Source organism: Amblyomma maculatum, chromosome 7 (assembly GCF_055883805.1).
Source record: "Amblyomma maculatum isolate TAMU_Amacu chromosome 7, ASM5588380v1, whole genome shotgun sequence".
Lineage (NCBI taxonomy): Eukaryota > Metazoa > Arthropoda > Arachnida > Ixodida > Ixodidae > Amblyomma > Amblyomma maculatum.
In genome coordinates this window covers 136147298-136163371 of record NC_139350.1, presented here as the reverse complement: position 1 = coordinate 136163371, position 16074 = coordinate 136147298, and the positions used below count along the sequence as shown (strand labels likewise).

The following is a 16074-nucleotide window of genomic DNA, read 5'->3' as shown; positions in this document are numbered from 1 at the left end:
CACTGTACCAGGAGGACTGGAGACGGATGTAAATGGTCCATATCCAAGAAGAGCCCGTTGGTGGAAGACAGGTGATCCGATGGTGCAGGACGAAAGGTTAGCAGGCCCGGGTGTCAGATTTGGTGACCCGGCAAGACGAATGAGAGGCTTGATGAGGGTGCTATCCGCTGGAGGTTATCCACACCATACTTGAGGATGTTTCGCGGCCGGGGCCACCCGGAGCATGGTCCCCGCGAAGGTCAAGCGGCCATCAGGTTCGCTGTCAGGGCCGTGAAGAAAGCTGCCACCAGCAGAGCAACACAGTCCTAGCTTAGGTCAGACTGAAGGCCGCGGTAGGTAGCCGCGGCTTTTTGTTACCTGCGAACAGCTGATAGCAACGAGCGCGCGCGCACACGCGCGCAGCGGGCCACCACGCTTCGCATCACGCCCACCGTCGACCAACACCCCCAGTGAATAATGAAAGAGCGAGCCAAGAAAACGCGATATGGCGCGCTCCAAAGAAGGTGAGGGGGAAGCAAGCACACTCACGGACACACACACTAAACGGGAAAGGGGGAGTATGAATAGTGCCCGCAACGCAGACGAGCGAAGCTAAGCCACTGCTATCTTCACAAACGAGGTGACCGAAACGAGAAATAAAAAAGAAAAAGAAAAGGGATTAATCGCTTCATGCCAGCGCGACTGCCTTCCTCTTCTGAGTGTTTCGGAAGGCGGAAATCAACCGGTGATACCAGGCGCACCGGACTACGTGCCGCATTTTATTGCAAGCGCGAGTGAGAATGGGGCCTATAGGTAATGTAGCCATAATCCCCCACAGTCCACCGCCCGTTAATTATAAGTTAACGAGCAGAGGAATGTGTCGGATGCCAAAAATGGCCGGCCAAGTGACCAGGTTGGGAGATGACGATCGGAGAAAAATAAGGCAACTCGGCGCAAAAGCTGGAACATTAGTGCATGGAAATGCGCCCATGGTCTTCAAGAACATGCTTTAAGCATTTATGAAGCGAATTTAGGAGCAGGAAGCTAATTGCGACGCATTTTAAACAACTCGCTCGTTGAGCGGGAGACAATTACTTGTATCGCCATCTATGTGACTACACATGAAACAAATGTTTACGCAGAGCGTGATTTGAAATTTCCCTTCGTAAACACATGAGAAATAGCAGACTGATGTCATACAACACTTTGTAGGTCTTAAGCCAAGCATTAATGAGAGTGCATGGTAGTGCGTAAACCAAATTTGCACCAATATATCTGTTTCGAGCTTTGCTGCGGAGCTAGACCAATGCATATGTGCGTAAACACACTGAATGAATGAAATAATAGCAATAATGAAATAATGATAATAATAACAGGTCCAAACCAAGACTCTATAGTTCATCTTTGGAAAAAAAAAAAAAAGAAGCGGCAGCGATAACACTACGCACACCTGGCTGGCTGTCATCACATCTTTGTCGAATAGCGATAGCTGTCAGCCGCGCTTTCGGAAACATTGAGGACTTTTGACGAGCCACGCTTATCCCTCGCGAACAATCAATCCATTCGCTTCTAGCGACCGTAAGCGGCTCAGTTCGTTCCGTGTGGAGAGGGGAAAAATTCGAGGCAGAGGGCGAATGGCGATGGAGATGGGAACATTGACGAGAGCTTCAGCGCACTCTCGAAAAGTACCCCATTTCTCCTCATTGTATTTATGGGAAACACTGTAATGCGCGTGTACTGAAGCACTACACAACGCAGCTGTTGCACAAGGGCGCTCTTCGGGCACGTCACATCCGACGACGTATTCCTCGGTCGCTTTGCGCTTATTCACAGCGAACTCGCTTTCCCACCTGGCGGCCGTCCGTGGGTTAAAAAGGATTCCGGTTCGAATGGACGATCGTGGACTAGCTCATATACTGTCGGTTTGATCTACTATCTGTATTGTCGTCGCTTCAGTTTCAAAAAAAAATCATTCATCTTCAGTGCGTTCGGTAATAAGACATTGCAGTTATACTATCCTCCAGCTAGCCTCGCAGTAACAATGACACTGGGCTCTCCATTCTAGTAATTTGCTGCTTTGCGAAGTATATATTATAATCATCATCAACCTAACTATAATAATATAATCAGCCTGATTATAATAATGCATGCTAAAACACCTTTCACATCCTGCTATTACCTGCTGTAAGTCGAGAACACTTTTTTAGAAGCGCGCGCGCGCGTGTGTGTGCGTGTGTGTGTGTGTGTGTGTGTGTGTGTGTGTGTGTGTGTGTGTGTGTGTGTGTGTGTGTGTGTGTGTGTGTGTGTGTGTGTGTGTGTGTGTGTGTGTGTGTGTGTGTGTGTGTGTGTGTGTGTGTGTGTGTGTGTGTGTGTGTGTGTGTGTGTGTGTGTGTGTGTGTGTGTGTGTGTGTGTGTGTGTGTGTGTGTGTGTGCGTGTGTGTGTGTGTGTGTGTGTGTGTGTGTGTGTGTGTGTGTGCGCGTGTGTGCGTGCGTGTGTGCGTGCGCGCGCGTGTGTGTAGGGGGGGGGCGCCGTATGTCCTAAAGCTGGCTATGAGGAACGTCCTAATTTAGGGATTGGGACGAAAGCTGTGAGTGTTGCAGCGATAGCCCCTATAACACCGCATTGTCAATCCGCGGTTTTCAATAATTTTTCTTTAACTAGGTGTCCACCATTCCGTGCTGGACACCTACACCTAGCCAGGTCAAGTTCATGTTTTCATACTTTTTTCTTGTATATTCTACATTGGTTTCTAAGAAATGAAAGGCGCAGTATCTAACATACTTGAGGGAAGGAAGGAATGTGGGAGTGAAACCGGAAAGAATGAGAGGTCCCTCAGGGAGGGCTATGGTGTCATTTCGGTGACCTGGAGGCCCTAAATGTGGACTGACCTCGCAAACCTCAGGGCCACCTCTCCGTTTAAGTTAGGTTTTGGGCAAGACGCACTATAATTTTGGGTGAACATGACGGAATCGGGGTCACCCACACTTAACTAGGCCAAGGTCACTTTAAGGTCAAATTTAGTGCCACGCGAGGACCACCTCTACCTAGCGTCGTAAAGCTATCGCTTCAACAATTTCCGTTACCTTGAGTTCCGCAACGTGCAGTCGTCGCACAGCGCCCGCACATTTCTGTGTTTTGCCTCCAGCGAAACGCGTGGCCGCACGGCTGAGCTCGTATCGGGCAGACTTTTTCCGTTCTACACGATGTGAAAGACATCGGCAACGTTTAAGAAGATGCGCGCAGTAGCGCATGTGCTCTCACTGAGCGAAGAGTGATGAGAAAGAGGTTGTTGAAAAAAAAATACACGCAGCTCAAGCTTACTTGAAGGGATATAGCACCAACTATCCCCTCAGCAAGCACAACTAAGCTCAATCTCGATTGCACTTTGCGGTGTGATGAAAACGGGCTGTGAGCAAAGAAGAAGCGCTGAAGAAAGCGCTGTCGCCGCGGCTGGAATTTTATCCTTCCATCGTCTTTTGTACTGCCGCCGAATGCCGCAGCCATGAAACCGCCGGCCTCCGAAGCGGTCCTCGAGCGCTCGGACTGTCGTATCCGGGTTGTACAGGGGAAGATGTTGTGAGCAGTAGAACGGCTACGTAACTGCTGCGCAGGGCCCCATCCTCTCTCTGTGGTGGTTAGCGTTGCGAACAGTCAACCATTAAGAAACCAAGGCCGCTTGCGATAGAGTGGTGGTCCCGTCCCTCAACGTTGACCATGGCTTAAATTTTGTTTTGTTCGCTAATGACAGCTATATCTAGCCTTATTTAGCTCTCGGTCACCGGTGCGTCTGTCAGTGACTATAACGCTCAGCCGCTCCGGCTCATGAAGTACGAAAAGTTGAGGAGAGAGGAGAGTGGGAGATGGGGGGGGGGGGGGATAAGCATTGTTTGAACCTATAGTTATACGAGTGGATGTTTTGTTAAGCATGGTGATGCACGGTTTAGCAAGTTTGTGCTCGGTTTCACACTTTGAATCAGGGGGATTCTGTCATCTTTGCGTTGAGAGAGGACGTACGATATCGCCTTTTGTACCGTTTTCCATTCCGCAGTTTTCGTATTTTTGTTAAAGTTGCTTTTAACGAAGGCAGGCGAGGTATCTGTCTGGCTTTTCGGTGGATGCCTACAATTAATTGGGACATGGCCCCGTTTTCTTTCCTCGATAGGTTTTCTATTTTTTCTTTAAGCTCGTATTGGAGACAAGAAAGATGCGGTATCTATCTCACTTTTCGATGGACATCCACACTTATTACGTCAAGGTAATTCAGGCTCAGCTAGAAATAATTCCAAGTTTCACCCCTAGAGCTATACACTAAAATAGTCTAGGAGGGAACATGGGGTCAGGCGCTAAACCTCGCCGGACTATTTTCCTCCGATGCTGCTGGCTGTCTCTCCAAGAGGCCTTTTCGGCAAATAATTTCGGAAACGAGACCCTCCATATATGCCGGACTCTTCAAGGTAATGAACATTTGTGGTATTTGGTAGTATTGAAGCAACAAATTCTCTCATAATTCGGCGCCCTCAAGTGACATCGCAGTGCACTGTTTTATGAAGCAGACTTCATTTTGCAAATGCAACTTTGTTGTGCATGTTTTGTTCATCCGAAGGTCGCACACCCCGTTCTCGGATCGAATGGAGGCCCCATACTTTCGTTCGGTTCTTGTGCCTCAGCACATCGCATTTATGGCGCAGCACCGACTGCGCATTTTCCGAAGGTCGCTGGTGCACTGACACGTTTATACGGCTTCGCAAAAGTCAGGACATAAAATTCCAAAGCTGTGCATCGAGTAAAACTAAACGTTTCTATCACTGCTTTATGCAGTGGCGGTCTCTTTCCCATTAGCGTTTCCTTTTTCTTTCTATCGTCTCCGTTTCTAATCCGCCCTGTAAAACGCCTTGCTGATATATATATATTATTTCAGCACGCTGAGATAAAGAGAAAGGTCGCTGGATCAAATTACGGTCACAGCGGCAGGGTTTTCATTGGGACCAAATACACACGCGTAAAATGCGCAAATCATTGTCGTTTTTTCTTTCGCACACTTGCCGTTGTCTGTGCCCTTTGGAAAGCTATTGTCGAATTTTTTTCTGGAGATCCGGCATACTACGGCTTCTTTCACATACCGCATGCACACACACCATACCTAATTTTGCTTTGTTTCACTTCACTAATGAGCAGTACACGAATGTTACAGTGCGAACACATCGCTAAGGCTTAAGGAGACCGGACGAGCGGTATAGTACATCAAGTGAGTGGCAAGAGCGCAGAGGGACACTGAGCATGCTTCACAGAAGTATGAGAACTCACTGATCGCTTTGGCACGCGTAATATCAAAAGCGGCCAATGTTGGTGAGCCCGCTGTCTAGTCTGCGGCGGCTCCTCAAACTACGAAAGCAGTCAGCTAAAGAAATGAATGGCCCGAAGGAGCAGCACATCCAGCCAGCTGTTATGCGCTCGCAGTTTTCCGTCCGGAATGCGGTATATATTCCTGTCTAGCTGTGCATGTCCCGGTTACCCTCCTTCCTCCCCAGGGCGATGAATCGCCGTGGTGGTACAGTAGTTAGGGCGCTCTACTTCTGTCCCCGAGAATGCGGGATCGAATCCCGGCCGCGGTGGCCGCTTTTCGATGGAGGCGAAAATCAAGGCACCCGTGTGCGGTGCGATGTCCGTGCACGTTAAAGAACCCCCAGGTGGACAAAATTTCCGAAGCCCTCCACTACGGCGACTCTCGTAGCCGGAGTCACTTTGGGACGCTAAACCCCATAAACCAAACCAAGCCACTACTGCGTGGAACTGCATGCGTTGTATAACCACTTTATACTCTTCAATCTTTTTGTTGTGATTCCCTTCCTGCTAGGACCAAAGCATTGGCCGGCAGTATGGTTAAATGTAGTGCGAAGAGAGGATAACCGATGGTCACTGAGGGTAACAAACTGGATTCCAAGGGAAGGAAAGCGTAGCAGGGGGCGGCAGAAAGTTAGGTGGGCGGATGAGATTAAGAAGTTCGCAGGGGTCAAGTGGATGCAGCTAGCACAGAACCGGGTTAAGTGGAGAAATATGGGAGAGGCCTTCTCCCTGCAGTGGGTATAATCAGGCTGATGATGATTATGATGATGATGAGGATGATGATGGTTAAATAAAAAATAAGTTGGGGCAGATTAAACTCTCGTGTAAGAGTGATGACACTGATGCTATTTACGTTCTTCCTACCAAGTTATCTGTAATTGTACTTCGAGACTCCTCATTTCTATCTGCTGTCGGTGAAGTCTGACAGATACAGCGCCTTTTCTTTCCTGCAAACCAATTCGAACGTCACTGATGCCTGCTGTGCTGCGTCTGCTTCTGTGTGTGGTGTGGCGTTCGAGAAAACACCAAAAGAAAGGCGCCGCACCAACGCTCGGATCGGACCCCCGGCTGCGTCAGCTTCGTATATGCGTGAATTGCCCAGTGCGGTCATCAGTCATGTACAGATAGGACGTAATGACGACGTCAGTACCGGTTAACATGCATAACCGGATGTGATGTTGTGGTGTCGTCACATTCGGTCATGAAGTCACGTCCTATCATGGTGACGTCATTACTCGTATGACACCGTGCTGCTGTCATGTAGAACCAGCCATGACATCATGATGATGCCAGTTCCGCTTACTAGACATAGCCGGGTGGATGACGCCACGCCCGATAATAGTGGCATCATTGCTGGGAACACATCCAGCTGTGCACGATACACGTAACCGCCTCCGGCTTAAACATCATCAGTTCAGTTCAGTCGTTCAGTCGTGCCCGACTCTTTGTGACCCTATGGACCATATCACGCCACGCTTTATGGTCTCTCACTGTCTTCCTAACATCACATAACTTCATCTGCAGCGCCTCGAGGATGCCATCTAACCATCGCGCTGGCTGCCTACCCCTTCTCCGGTGACCCCCAACCTGTCCCAACATCAAATCTTTCTCCAGCGACTCCTCTCTTCTCATCAGATGACTAAAGTAGCTAAACTACAACTTTAGAATTTCACCCTCCAATGAGTAGTCAGGGTTTATGGCCGACAATATCGACAGATTTGATCTTCAGGCCGTTCAAGGAACTCTCAAGAGTCTCCGCCAGCACCACAATTCAAACTCGTCAATTCTTCGGCGCTCAGTCTTCTTCACAGTCCAACTCTCGCATCCATACATCACAACTGGAAAGACCATAGCACGAGTTATACGGATCTTGGTTGGCAATGTAATGTCTCTGCTCTTTACTAGGCCGTCAAGGCTAGTCATGGCTCTCTTTCCCAGAAGCAGACGCCTCCTAATTTCATGGCTGCAGTTTCCTTCCGGGGTAATCTTGGAGCCCAAGAAAAGAAAATCTGTCACAGCTTCCACTTCTTGTCCCTTGATGCTCCAGGACTTGATAGGGCAAGACGCCACGATCTCTGTCTTTTTAATGTTCAGTTTAAACCCAAACTTCTCACTCTCTTCTTGTACACGCATCAGAAATCTCTTGAGTTCTACTTCACTTTCTGCCATTGAAGTGGTATCATCCGCATATCTAAGGTTGTTGATAGGTTTCCCAGCAATCTTCACTCCAGCTGAAGACTCGGCCAGACGGGCCTTCCTCATGATGCAGTCAGCATATAGGTTATATAGGCAGGGCGACAGTATGCAGCCTTGTCTCACTCCTTTCTCAATCGGAAACCAATGAGTAAGACCATGCTCAGTTCTGACTGTGGCCTCTTGCCCTTCATACAGGTTCCTGAGGAGAGAGATGAGGTGAATCGGAACTCCCATCTCTTGGAGAGCTTGCCACAATCTGCTGTGATCTACGCAGTCAAACGCTTTCGCATAATCAATAAAGCAGTAGATAGGTTTCTGGAACTCTCTTGCTTTTTCCATGATCCAGCGAAGGTTGGCAATCTGGTCTCTAGTTCCCCTGCCCTTGCGAAACCCAGCTTGCACGTCCGGAAGCTCCCGATACACATACTACTGCAGCCTATCTTGGAGGATTTTCAACATCACTTTGCTAGCATGCGAAATAAGCGCGATCGTGCGGTAGTTGGAACCATCTTTGATACTGCCTTTCTTTGGGATCGGGATGTAAACTGACCTCTTCCAATTCTGTGGCCACTGCAGGGTTGTCCACATTTGCTGACATAATGCATACAGAACGTTAACAGCGTCGTCATGGTTGAGGTTTTGAAGCAAATAGCTGGAATGCCATCAATTGCGCTAGCTTTGTTCTTAGCAAGGCTGGCTAAGGCCCATTCAACTTCACTCTTCAGGATGCCCGGCTCGAGATCAGTAATCACAAGCGTCTTATGTTGGGTTTTGCACATCGGCCGGGTCCTTTCTTCTGTGTATTCCTGCCCCCTCTTCTTTATCTCTGAGGCTTCAGTGAGGTCCCTGCCTCGTTTGTCCTTTATTACACCCAGCTTAGCACAGAAGCTTCCTTTGATATCTTTGATTGTCTTATACAGAGCTCTTGTGTTCCTCAATTGGCTGTTGTCTTGAACTGCTTGGCACTGCATGTTCAGGAAGGCATTCTTATCTCTTCTTGCACTTTTCTGAAAATCCGCATTGAGAACCTTTTATCTTTCTCTTTCCCCCATAACTTTTGCCATCCTCCTTTCCTCAGCTATTTGCGAAGCCTCTTCAGATAACCAGTTTGCTTTCTTGTATTTTTTTTTCTTTGCAACTACCTTAGTAGCAACTTCTTGTATTATATCACGAACATCAGTCCACATCTCTTCAGGCTCTCTGTCTTCTAGATCTAATTCTTTAAATCGATTCCTCACTTCCACAGCATATTCTGATGGAATTTGAACCAGATCATACCTAGAAGACCTTCTAGTTTTCTGCGTTTTCCTCAATCGAAGCTTAAATTTGGCAACAAGAAGCTGATGACCGATGCCACAATCGGCCCCAGGCCTTGTTTTTACTGCTTGTATAGCGCTTCACCAGCTCTGCCGGCAAAGAATATAATCAATCTGATTCCTTTACAGACCGTTCGGTGAAGTCCATGTGTACAGGTGCCTCTTGTGCTGTTGAAAATGAGTATTCGCTATGGTCAGGTTGTTTTCTTGACAAAACTCTTCTAGCCTCTGCCCAGCTTCATTTGGCTCACCAAGACCGAAATTGCCTGTAATTCCGGATATTTCTTCACTCCCCACCTTAGCATTCCAGTCTCCTATTAGAAAAAGGACCTCTGATGATGGAGTGCGGTCTAAAAGGCATTGCAGGTCAGCATAAGATCTCTCAACGTCAGCTTCTTCAGCAGTAGTGGTTGGTGCATCGACTTGGATAATTGTTATGTTGAAAGAGTGACCATAGATCCGAAGTGAAATCACTCGGTCGTTTTTGGGGTTGTGCCCTAACACTGATTTGCCCATTCTTCGGTTTACTTTGAGAGCGACCCCATTCCTTCTCCTGGATTCGTGCCCACAATAAAAGACATATTGGTCACTGGAATTAAATTCTCCCATTCCAGTTCACTTGAGCTCGCTGATACCCGAGATATCAATGTTCAATCTGTCCATTTCTCGCTTGACGACATCCAGTTTACCTTGCGCCATAGATCTTACATTCCATGTTGCTGTGTGAGATATCTCCTTGCAACATCGGACTATCCGGTCGCTTCCCGACACATCCACAACTGAGCGTCCTTTTGGCTTTATCCCAGCCGCTTCATTCGGCCTGAAGCTACTAGGAATTGCCCTTTGTTCCTCCCCAGTAACATGTGGGACGCCTTCCAACCTGGGGGGCTCATCTTCCGGCGCCATATCATAATTGCTATTGTGACTGACCATAGGGTTTTCTTGGCAGGAAATACTGGAATGGGTTATCATTACCTTCTCCTGTGAATCACATTTTGTCAGAACTCTCTGCCGTGACCTGTCTATCTTGGGTGGCCCTACACAGCAGAGCTCACGACTTCATCGAGTTTCGCAAGCCCCTCCACCACTACAAGGCAGTGATCCATGAAGGGGCTTAAACATCATACCTGTAAAATAATAAAACTAGTGCCACTTTGCATTTTAAGAACTTCACAGCGAGACTAATGCATAAAAAAGGAATTTGAGCGGAAGAGGAAAGGGCTGAAAAAGATGTTATTCCATTGTGTAGATGACTACATCAAATCTATACAAGTTGAAAAATTTTATTCGAGGGCACTTTCATATTTGTGATCAGCATGTAGGTACAGCCCACCAAATCCCTGCGAGGAAAAAAAAACAAATAAAATCATAGCAAACATTAAACAAAAATCAAATTAAACCGCTGGTCAGCCGATTGTCGATAACAAGGACAAAAGATTCCGTGCAGCATGCCTGCCACCCCTGACAGATTCATTTCGGAATGCTGTTCTATCCTTCTTTCATTTTAGACAGGATTCGTTATTCAGACTTTTCAAGCCTATCCCAGCATATCTTTCAAGAAGCCTGCCGTTATAAAGGATATGTCTCGGGTTCGATGGTATCTTGTATGAACTGCATCTACAATCATTTTTTATGCTCCCAATGAACTGTGGCAGTCCGTCTTCTCACGACAGGGAACACGGAATTTTTTATGGGTGCAGGTCTGAACCCTCATGTAAAATATAAGGTCATCTCAAGTAGCGAAAGCTATTTACAATTTTGGGATCAGTTTCCGGGTTACGCGGCATGGTAGACTTCCGCTGCAGCTATACGAAGCACAGCTTGTATACCAGTCGTATTCCCACCGGAAACTAGTAAAACGGAATTGTTTCCAGCGAATTCTGCACCGCTTTTGGTACGCAATGTTGAGTGGGTTCTTTGCGTAACTTACCTCGGTTGCAGAAAGAAATAACGAATGCGGCTCGTTCAATAATTTCTTGTCAGCACCACCAGCATAACTACGTGAAAAACAGGACAAATACATCTCCCATATTTCTCCAATTAGCACTGTCCTATGGCAGATGCGGAAGCCTGGTGCCCGAAGAGTTCTATAGTTTCAACATCTAACTTTCAGCCTCCACTGCTGCCCTTGCCTCCTCTTGAAATCCAATCTGTTACCCTTAATGAGCATCTGTTATATTTTCTGTGCATTACACATACCCATGGCCCTTACTTCACTTTGATTTCTACGTGGAGTGCCGGCCTTTGGGGTGGGCGACCAGTGCTGTCGCACAGGCCACCAGCATGAAGGGGGTGCCGATTTGCACTCAGAGGGTTGCGTTTTATTTCTGTAACTTAAAACTCATTTCAACGCGTCCTTTGAATGATGACCGCTTCTTTCCTACATGCATGCTCTACGGTAGAAATCGTTAGAGCGCGCAGCTTCAAAAGGGAACATGATTTTGAAATCGAACACGGACCTAAACATCGACTAGGTGCCTTGATGATCTCTTTTTAAGGAGCGCAGGAGTCAGGCTGTGAGCCTTTAATGACTCACACGCTGGAAAAATTAGTTTTGGAGAAATGATTTTAATTATGAATGCTAGCACAAAATTGGTGGACAGCATTCAGTTAATCTTATTTTTGAGTAAACAACGATTTTGTTGCGACTATTGTTGCTATGTGCATGGATGCGACTTCGGACAAAATTTCGTGCAATGACATGGCTACTTCGGAAAGAGAGACTGGATTTGCTGACTCTAGAGTTACGTTAAAGCGCGGTTTGTTTTTGTTTTGAAATCTCCTCCCTGCCCTGTTTCAAACTGAAGAATACTAATATTCTGTATGAAAACCCATGGCTGCATATGTCTTCTCTTGAGTACCGTTGTGAGCGAGACGATTTGTCAAAGCATAGGATGATAGAAATGCTAAATCTACAGGTGTGCATTGAAAGTTGCAGAGGAGAAACAAAAAGAATTGAAAAAATTCCTATTTAAAGACTGGTTTCTTATAAAGGTTTAAATCAATCAGACAACCAATATGGCTGCTTTGTTCGTGAGCGCTACCTTCCTAAAGAATAACTGAAATTCCCTGGAAATGCAACTAAACCTATGTTTCACTGAGAAGACTGTGTACCTGTTTTAGACCGTATCAGCCGCTTGTGATGCAGTGATATGTGGCCCGCTGTGACTTAGGAATAACCTAGGGCGGAGTCATGGTGTCGTCTTCTGGCTGGCGCTACGATTCGCGGTCTCCCTTTAGGCTTCAGCCATAGAAATACACAGGTTACGTTAATGAACTGTGAAAACATTATTATTTTAATGTCAGGCGTCCCCACAATAAAAAAATGTGCATCAAGAAAAAGTAAATATAAAGAAAAACTGAGTTTGATGGCTGAAAGGGGCGGATGGAGGTGTCTCGGCAGCAGTTGGCACAGAGCACCGAATTAGGTAAGGCCGGCCCTCCTGCAGTAAAGTCAGGTTGATTGTGTCCTTTTCATCTTCTGCACCTCTCCGAGGTGCTCGTCGACTTGGCGGGCGACGTGTAGCTCACGCACTGAGACGAAGAACGACCAACTTGCCGTAAAAGAAGAAATAACTTTTTAAACAAAAACAGCACACAAGGTACAGAAGTTATTCACAAAAGACAGCGACGCGACTACACGTGTACAAAGGAGCCTGACTGAAAACTAAGCGCAACTCCGCGAGCCAACATGATAAAAGAAATATGAGCCTTTGAGCCGCTCTTTTTAAAGCGAGTGAGCAGTGGCTCGGTAAACGGGATGGGCGGTTCTTTTAGAAAGCTGGTTCTATCTCGTTCAGTGAGTGGGTCATGCCGAACCGTTCCGCCTGAGCCGGGGAGGTCTGACGGGTGCGAGTACGAGCCTGTTGCGCGCGTCTGTCGGCGCTGTTGTTCTAGTGGCCACGTGCGGGCGGTGTGCGACGTGCCCTTGTGCTTGCGTTGTGGGGTGTTCGGCCACACGTCTTGCAGCTGCCTTGCCCCCAGGAGCAGTTCAGGAGGGGGGCAGCCCCTCCCACTCGTGGGCGACTGTTGTTGCGCAGTAGCGGAGCAGAGGTGCTCGGTGCATCCGCTCGACATGGTTGAGGAGCGTTTGGAGCGCTCTGAGGGAGACGGGAGAAGAGCTTGTCTCCGCATATGTGGCAGGGATTGCTGAGAAACTTGGCAGGCCGTAGAAAAGCCGGAGTGCTATCCGATGGTCTGCGTCGAGGGAGTTCCACTTGCATGGCGCGAGGTTGACGAGAGGAAGCGTGTGGAGCATATCAAGCATAATGTTGGAGATCAGACGTGCGATGGAACGGAACTTCATCTCACGCGGCGTCAGTTTTCCAGAATAAACATTGTCTCCTGTAGTCAAAACTGTTATTGTTAGTAATGCTCAGGACACGATGACCACCAGAATCTAATGAAGCAGTTGCGATATTCTAGCGCCATTATTTTCATCCAATGCATCCTATGATGGGCGTCGTCTGGAAGGCTGCGAGTATTTCGACCCAATGGGGTTGTTTCAGTGCACGCGAATGAATTGTTGAACTGTGCTCGAAATTTCTTGAGCCCTCGTCAACCCACGTGACATGTCAAACCTTTGCCTTAACCCAACTAATCTCTTCACCAACAAGACAAAGTGCACAGTCATCTAGCACACTTGATCTGATTTTAACGTCACATCCAGAGAATCTGTTATCCCTTTCATATCTTCCTGGACTTAGTGACCATTCAATAATTCACGCCACGTTTCTCAACCACCTGCCAAAACCTAAGAAAGTAACTAAAACACTCGCTCTTTATGGTAAAGGCGATTATCTAAGCATTAACCATGAACTCGAAAATTTCTGTACTTCGTTTCTTATCGACTTTGAGCGAAGGTCCACCGAGACTAACTGGCTTCTTTTTAAGAATAAAATGAACAGTCTTGTAAAACAATACATTCCTACAATTACTGTAAGTGAGCGCGTTAATACCCCTTGGTTCAATAATACATTAAAGAGTCTTAATAACAAGAAGAAAAGATTATTTCGAGCAGCCAGACGAAACAACAACCCTAATACATGGCAGAAGTATTACGTAGCCGAAAAACAATTTAGCGCCCATGTTTTTAAAGCTAAACAATCATTTTTTTAATACCACGCTCCCTGAAATGCTACGCAAAAATCCTCGTCAATTCTGGAAATGTATCAATCCTAACCCTAGCAACCCAATAACACTTCATGATGATGATATGGCTACAATTGCGGAACATGATGTTGCTGAAGTATTAAATATGACCATATGACCTTTAGTTCTGTATTTACTCGTGAACCAGATGGGGACCTACCGGATTTTCCATCCTTTGGTTTTCCTGCAATGCCCGATATATCATTCGAACCCCACGGCATTGTTAAATTAATTGATTCTCTGAAACTAACATCATCAGCAGGTATTGATGATATTAACGCAAATGTACTAAAAAATATAAAAGATATCACACGTATCCTGTTGTCTCATATCTTTCAGCAATCGCTTTTATCAGGCATTGTACCGCACGACTGGAAAGTGGGTAAAGTCATTCCAGTACCAAAAAAAGGGCCTTCATCTTCTCGTCATAATTACCGTCCTATATACATTACTAGCGTACCGTCTAAACTAATGGAACATGTAATCTTTTCTCACGTTATGAAATTTCTTTTATCTGTTAATTTCTTTCACGCCAGCCAACATGGTTTTATAAAGGGCTTTTCTTGCGACACACAGTTAGCCCTATTTATTAATGACCTAAGCTCCAACCTTGATCACAACATTCTAGCGGACGCCCTCTTCTTAGATTTCGAAAAGGCGTTTGACAAAGTTCCCCACCGGCGGCTTTTTTTGAAACTTTCACGGCTTAATCTCAATTCCTTGGTACTTGTCTGGCTTCGTAACTTTCTAACCAACCGGCAACAGTTTGTTCTCGCTAATAAATGCTCTTCTTCTCACTCCTCTGTTATATCTGGGGTACCCCAGGGCACAGTCCTGGGGCCCCTGCTTTTTCTTATCTATATAAACGACCTGCCAACTGACATATGCTCTAACATACGCCTATTTGCTGACGATTGTGTTGTGTACCGTCCCATATTCACTCACAGTGATCGCCAACTTCTTCAATCTGACATTGATCGCATTTTAACTTGGTGCAGTCAATGGCTCATGTCTCTTAACGTGAAAAACACTTCTTTACTTTCTTTTCACAGGCGTCCCTCCGAACCACCATTTAAGTACCTAATAGCTAATTCAGAAATTGCAGCAGTAACCACATATAAATACCTTGGCCTTCACTTAACACATGATCTTAAGTGGACATACCACGTAACTAAAATTTCTAAAGAAGCAAATCGAGTCCTGGGGTATTTTCGGCGAAAACTACGTCTAGCACCACCATCGCTAAAATCACTAGCCTATGTAACATTTGTACGGCCCAAACTAGAATATGCATGCGCTATTTGGGACAATAATCACCTTAATATGTCTAACACGCTAGAAGCAATACAAAACCGCGCCGCTAGATTCATCTTCTCTGCATATTCCTATCATGAAAGCATAACGAAACTAAAATGCAATACTCATTTATCAAATTTAGCTAACCGGCGTAGCATCGCGAGACTATCTCTTTTTCATAAATTCTATTATCATCTTTCGCACGAATCTGTTATCATCCCTGCATACCGCATCTCCAGCCGCACGAACCACGAAAAGACAACCCATCCTCCGCAAGCCCGCACACCTGCGCGTCTATACCCGTTTTTCGTTCGCACAGCAAAAGACTGGAATGACTTGCCTGCCGACGTCGTGCTCCATACAGACCCATCAATGTTCAAAGCATCACTCGAAGCAATATTATGCCCTGTAACCCACTCCCTCATGTAATACCCCTTCAATGGGGCCTTTGAGGTCGAAATAAATAAATAAATAAATAAATAAATAAATAAATAAATAAATAAATAAATAAATAAATAAATAAATATATTCTGCGCAGGATATGGCATATATTTATAAGGCTCGCAGCCCAGCTCGGCGCTCATACGCAGAAGTCGTTCCTTAAACTCGGGGTCCATCTCGAAAAAGCAGCGGGAAGGAAACCAAAAAGGCGACCCGCTGACGGGACAGTGAGCGAGCGACCGAGCACTCAAACCGGAAGTCAACAAACCGATACCATCGATGACGTAATTTGTGTGCGGAGCTGGGCCCCGCCTGTAATGTTTATGTTTTTATGGCTCGCTCCCATGCACG

The 16074-nt window shown here is 46.4% G+C and overlaps 1 protein-coding gene across 1 annotated transcript in view; it reads right to left on the bottom strand.

Moving 5' to 3' along the window:
- Positions 1 to 239: 239 nt before the first annotated feature.
- The window catches only part of LOC146184816 (uncharacterized), a 34053-nt gene continuing 18218 nt past the window's right edge, over positions 240 to 16074 (bottom strand). The window contains exon 2 of the mRNA XM_084608626.1: positions 240 to 280. Coding sequence (XP_084464752.1) covers positions 240 to 280 — 41 coding nt within the window. The remainder of the gene's footprint in view (positions 281 to 16074) is intronic.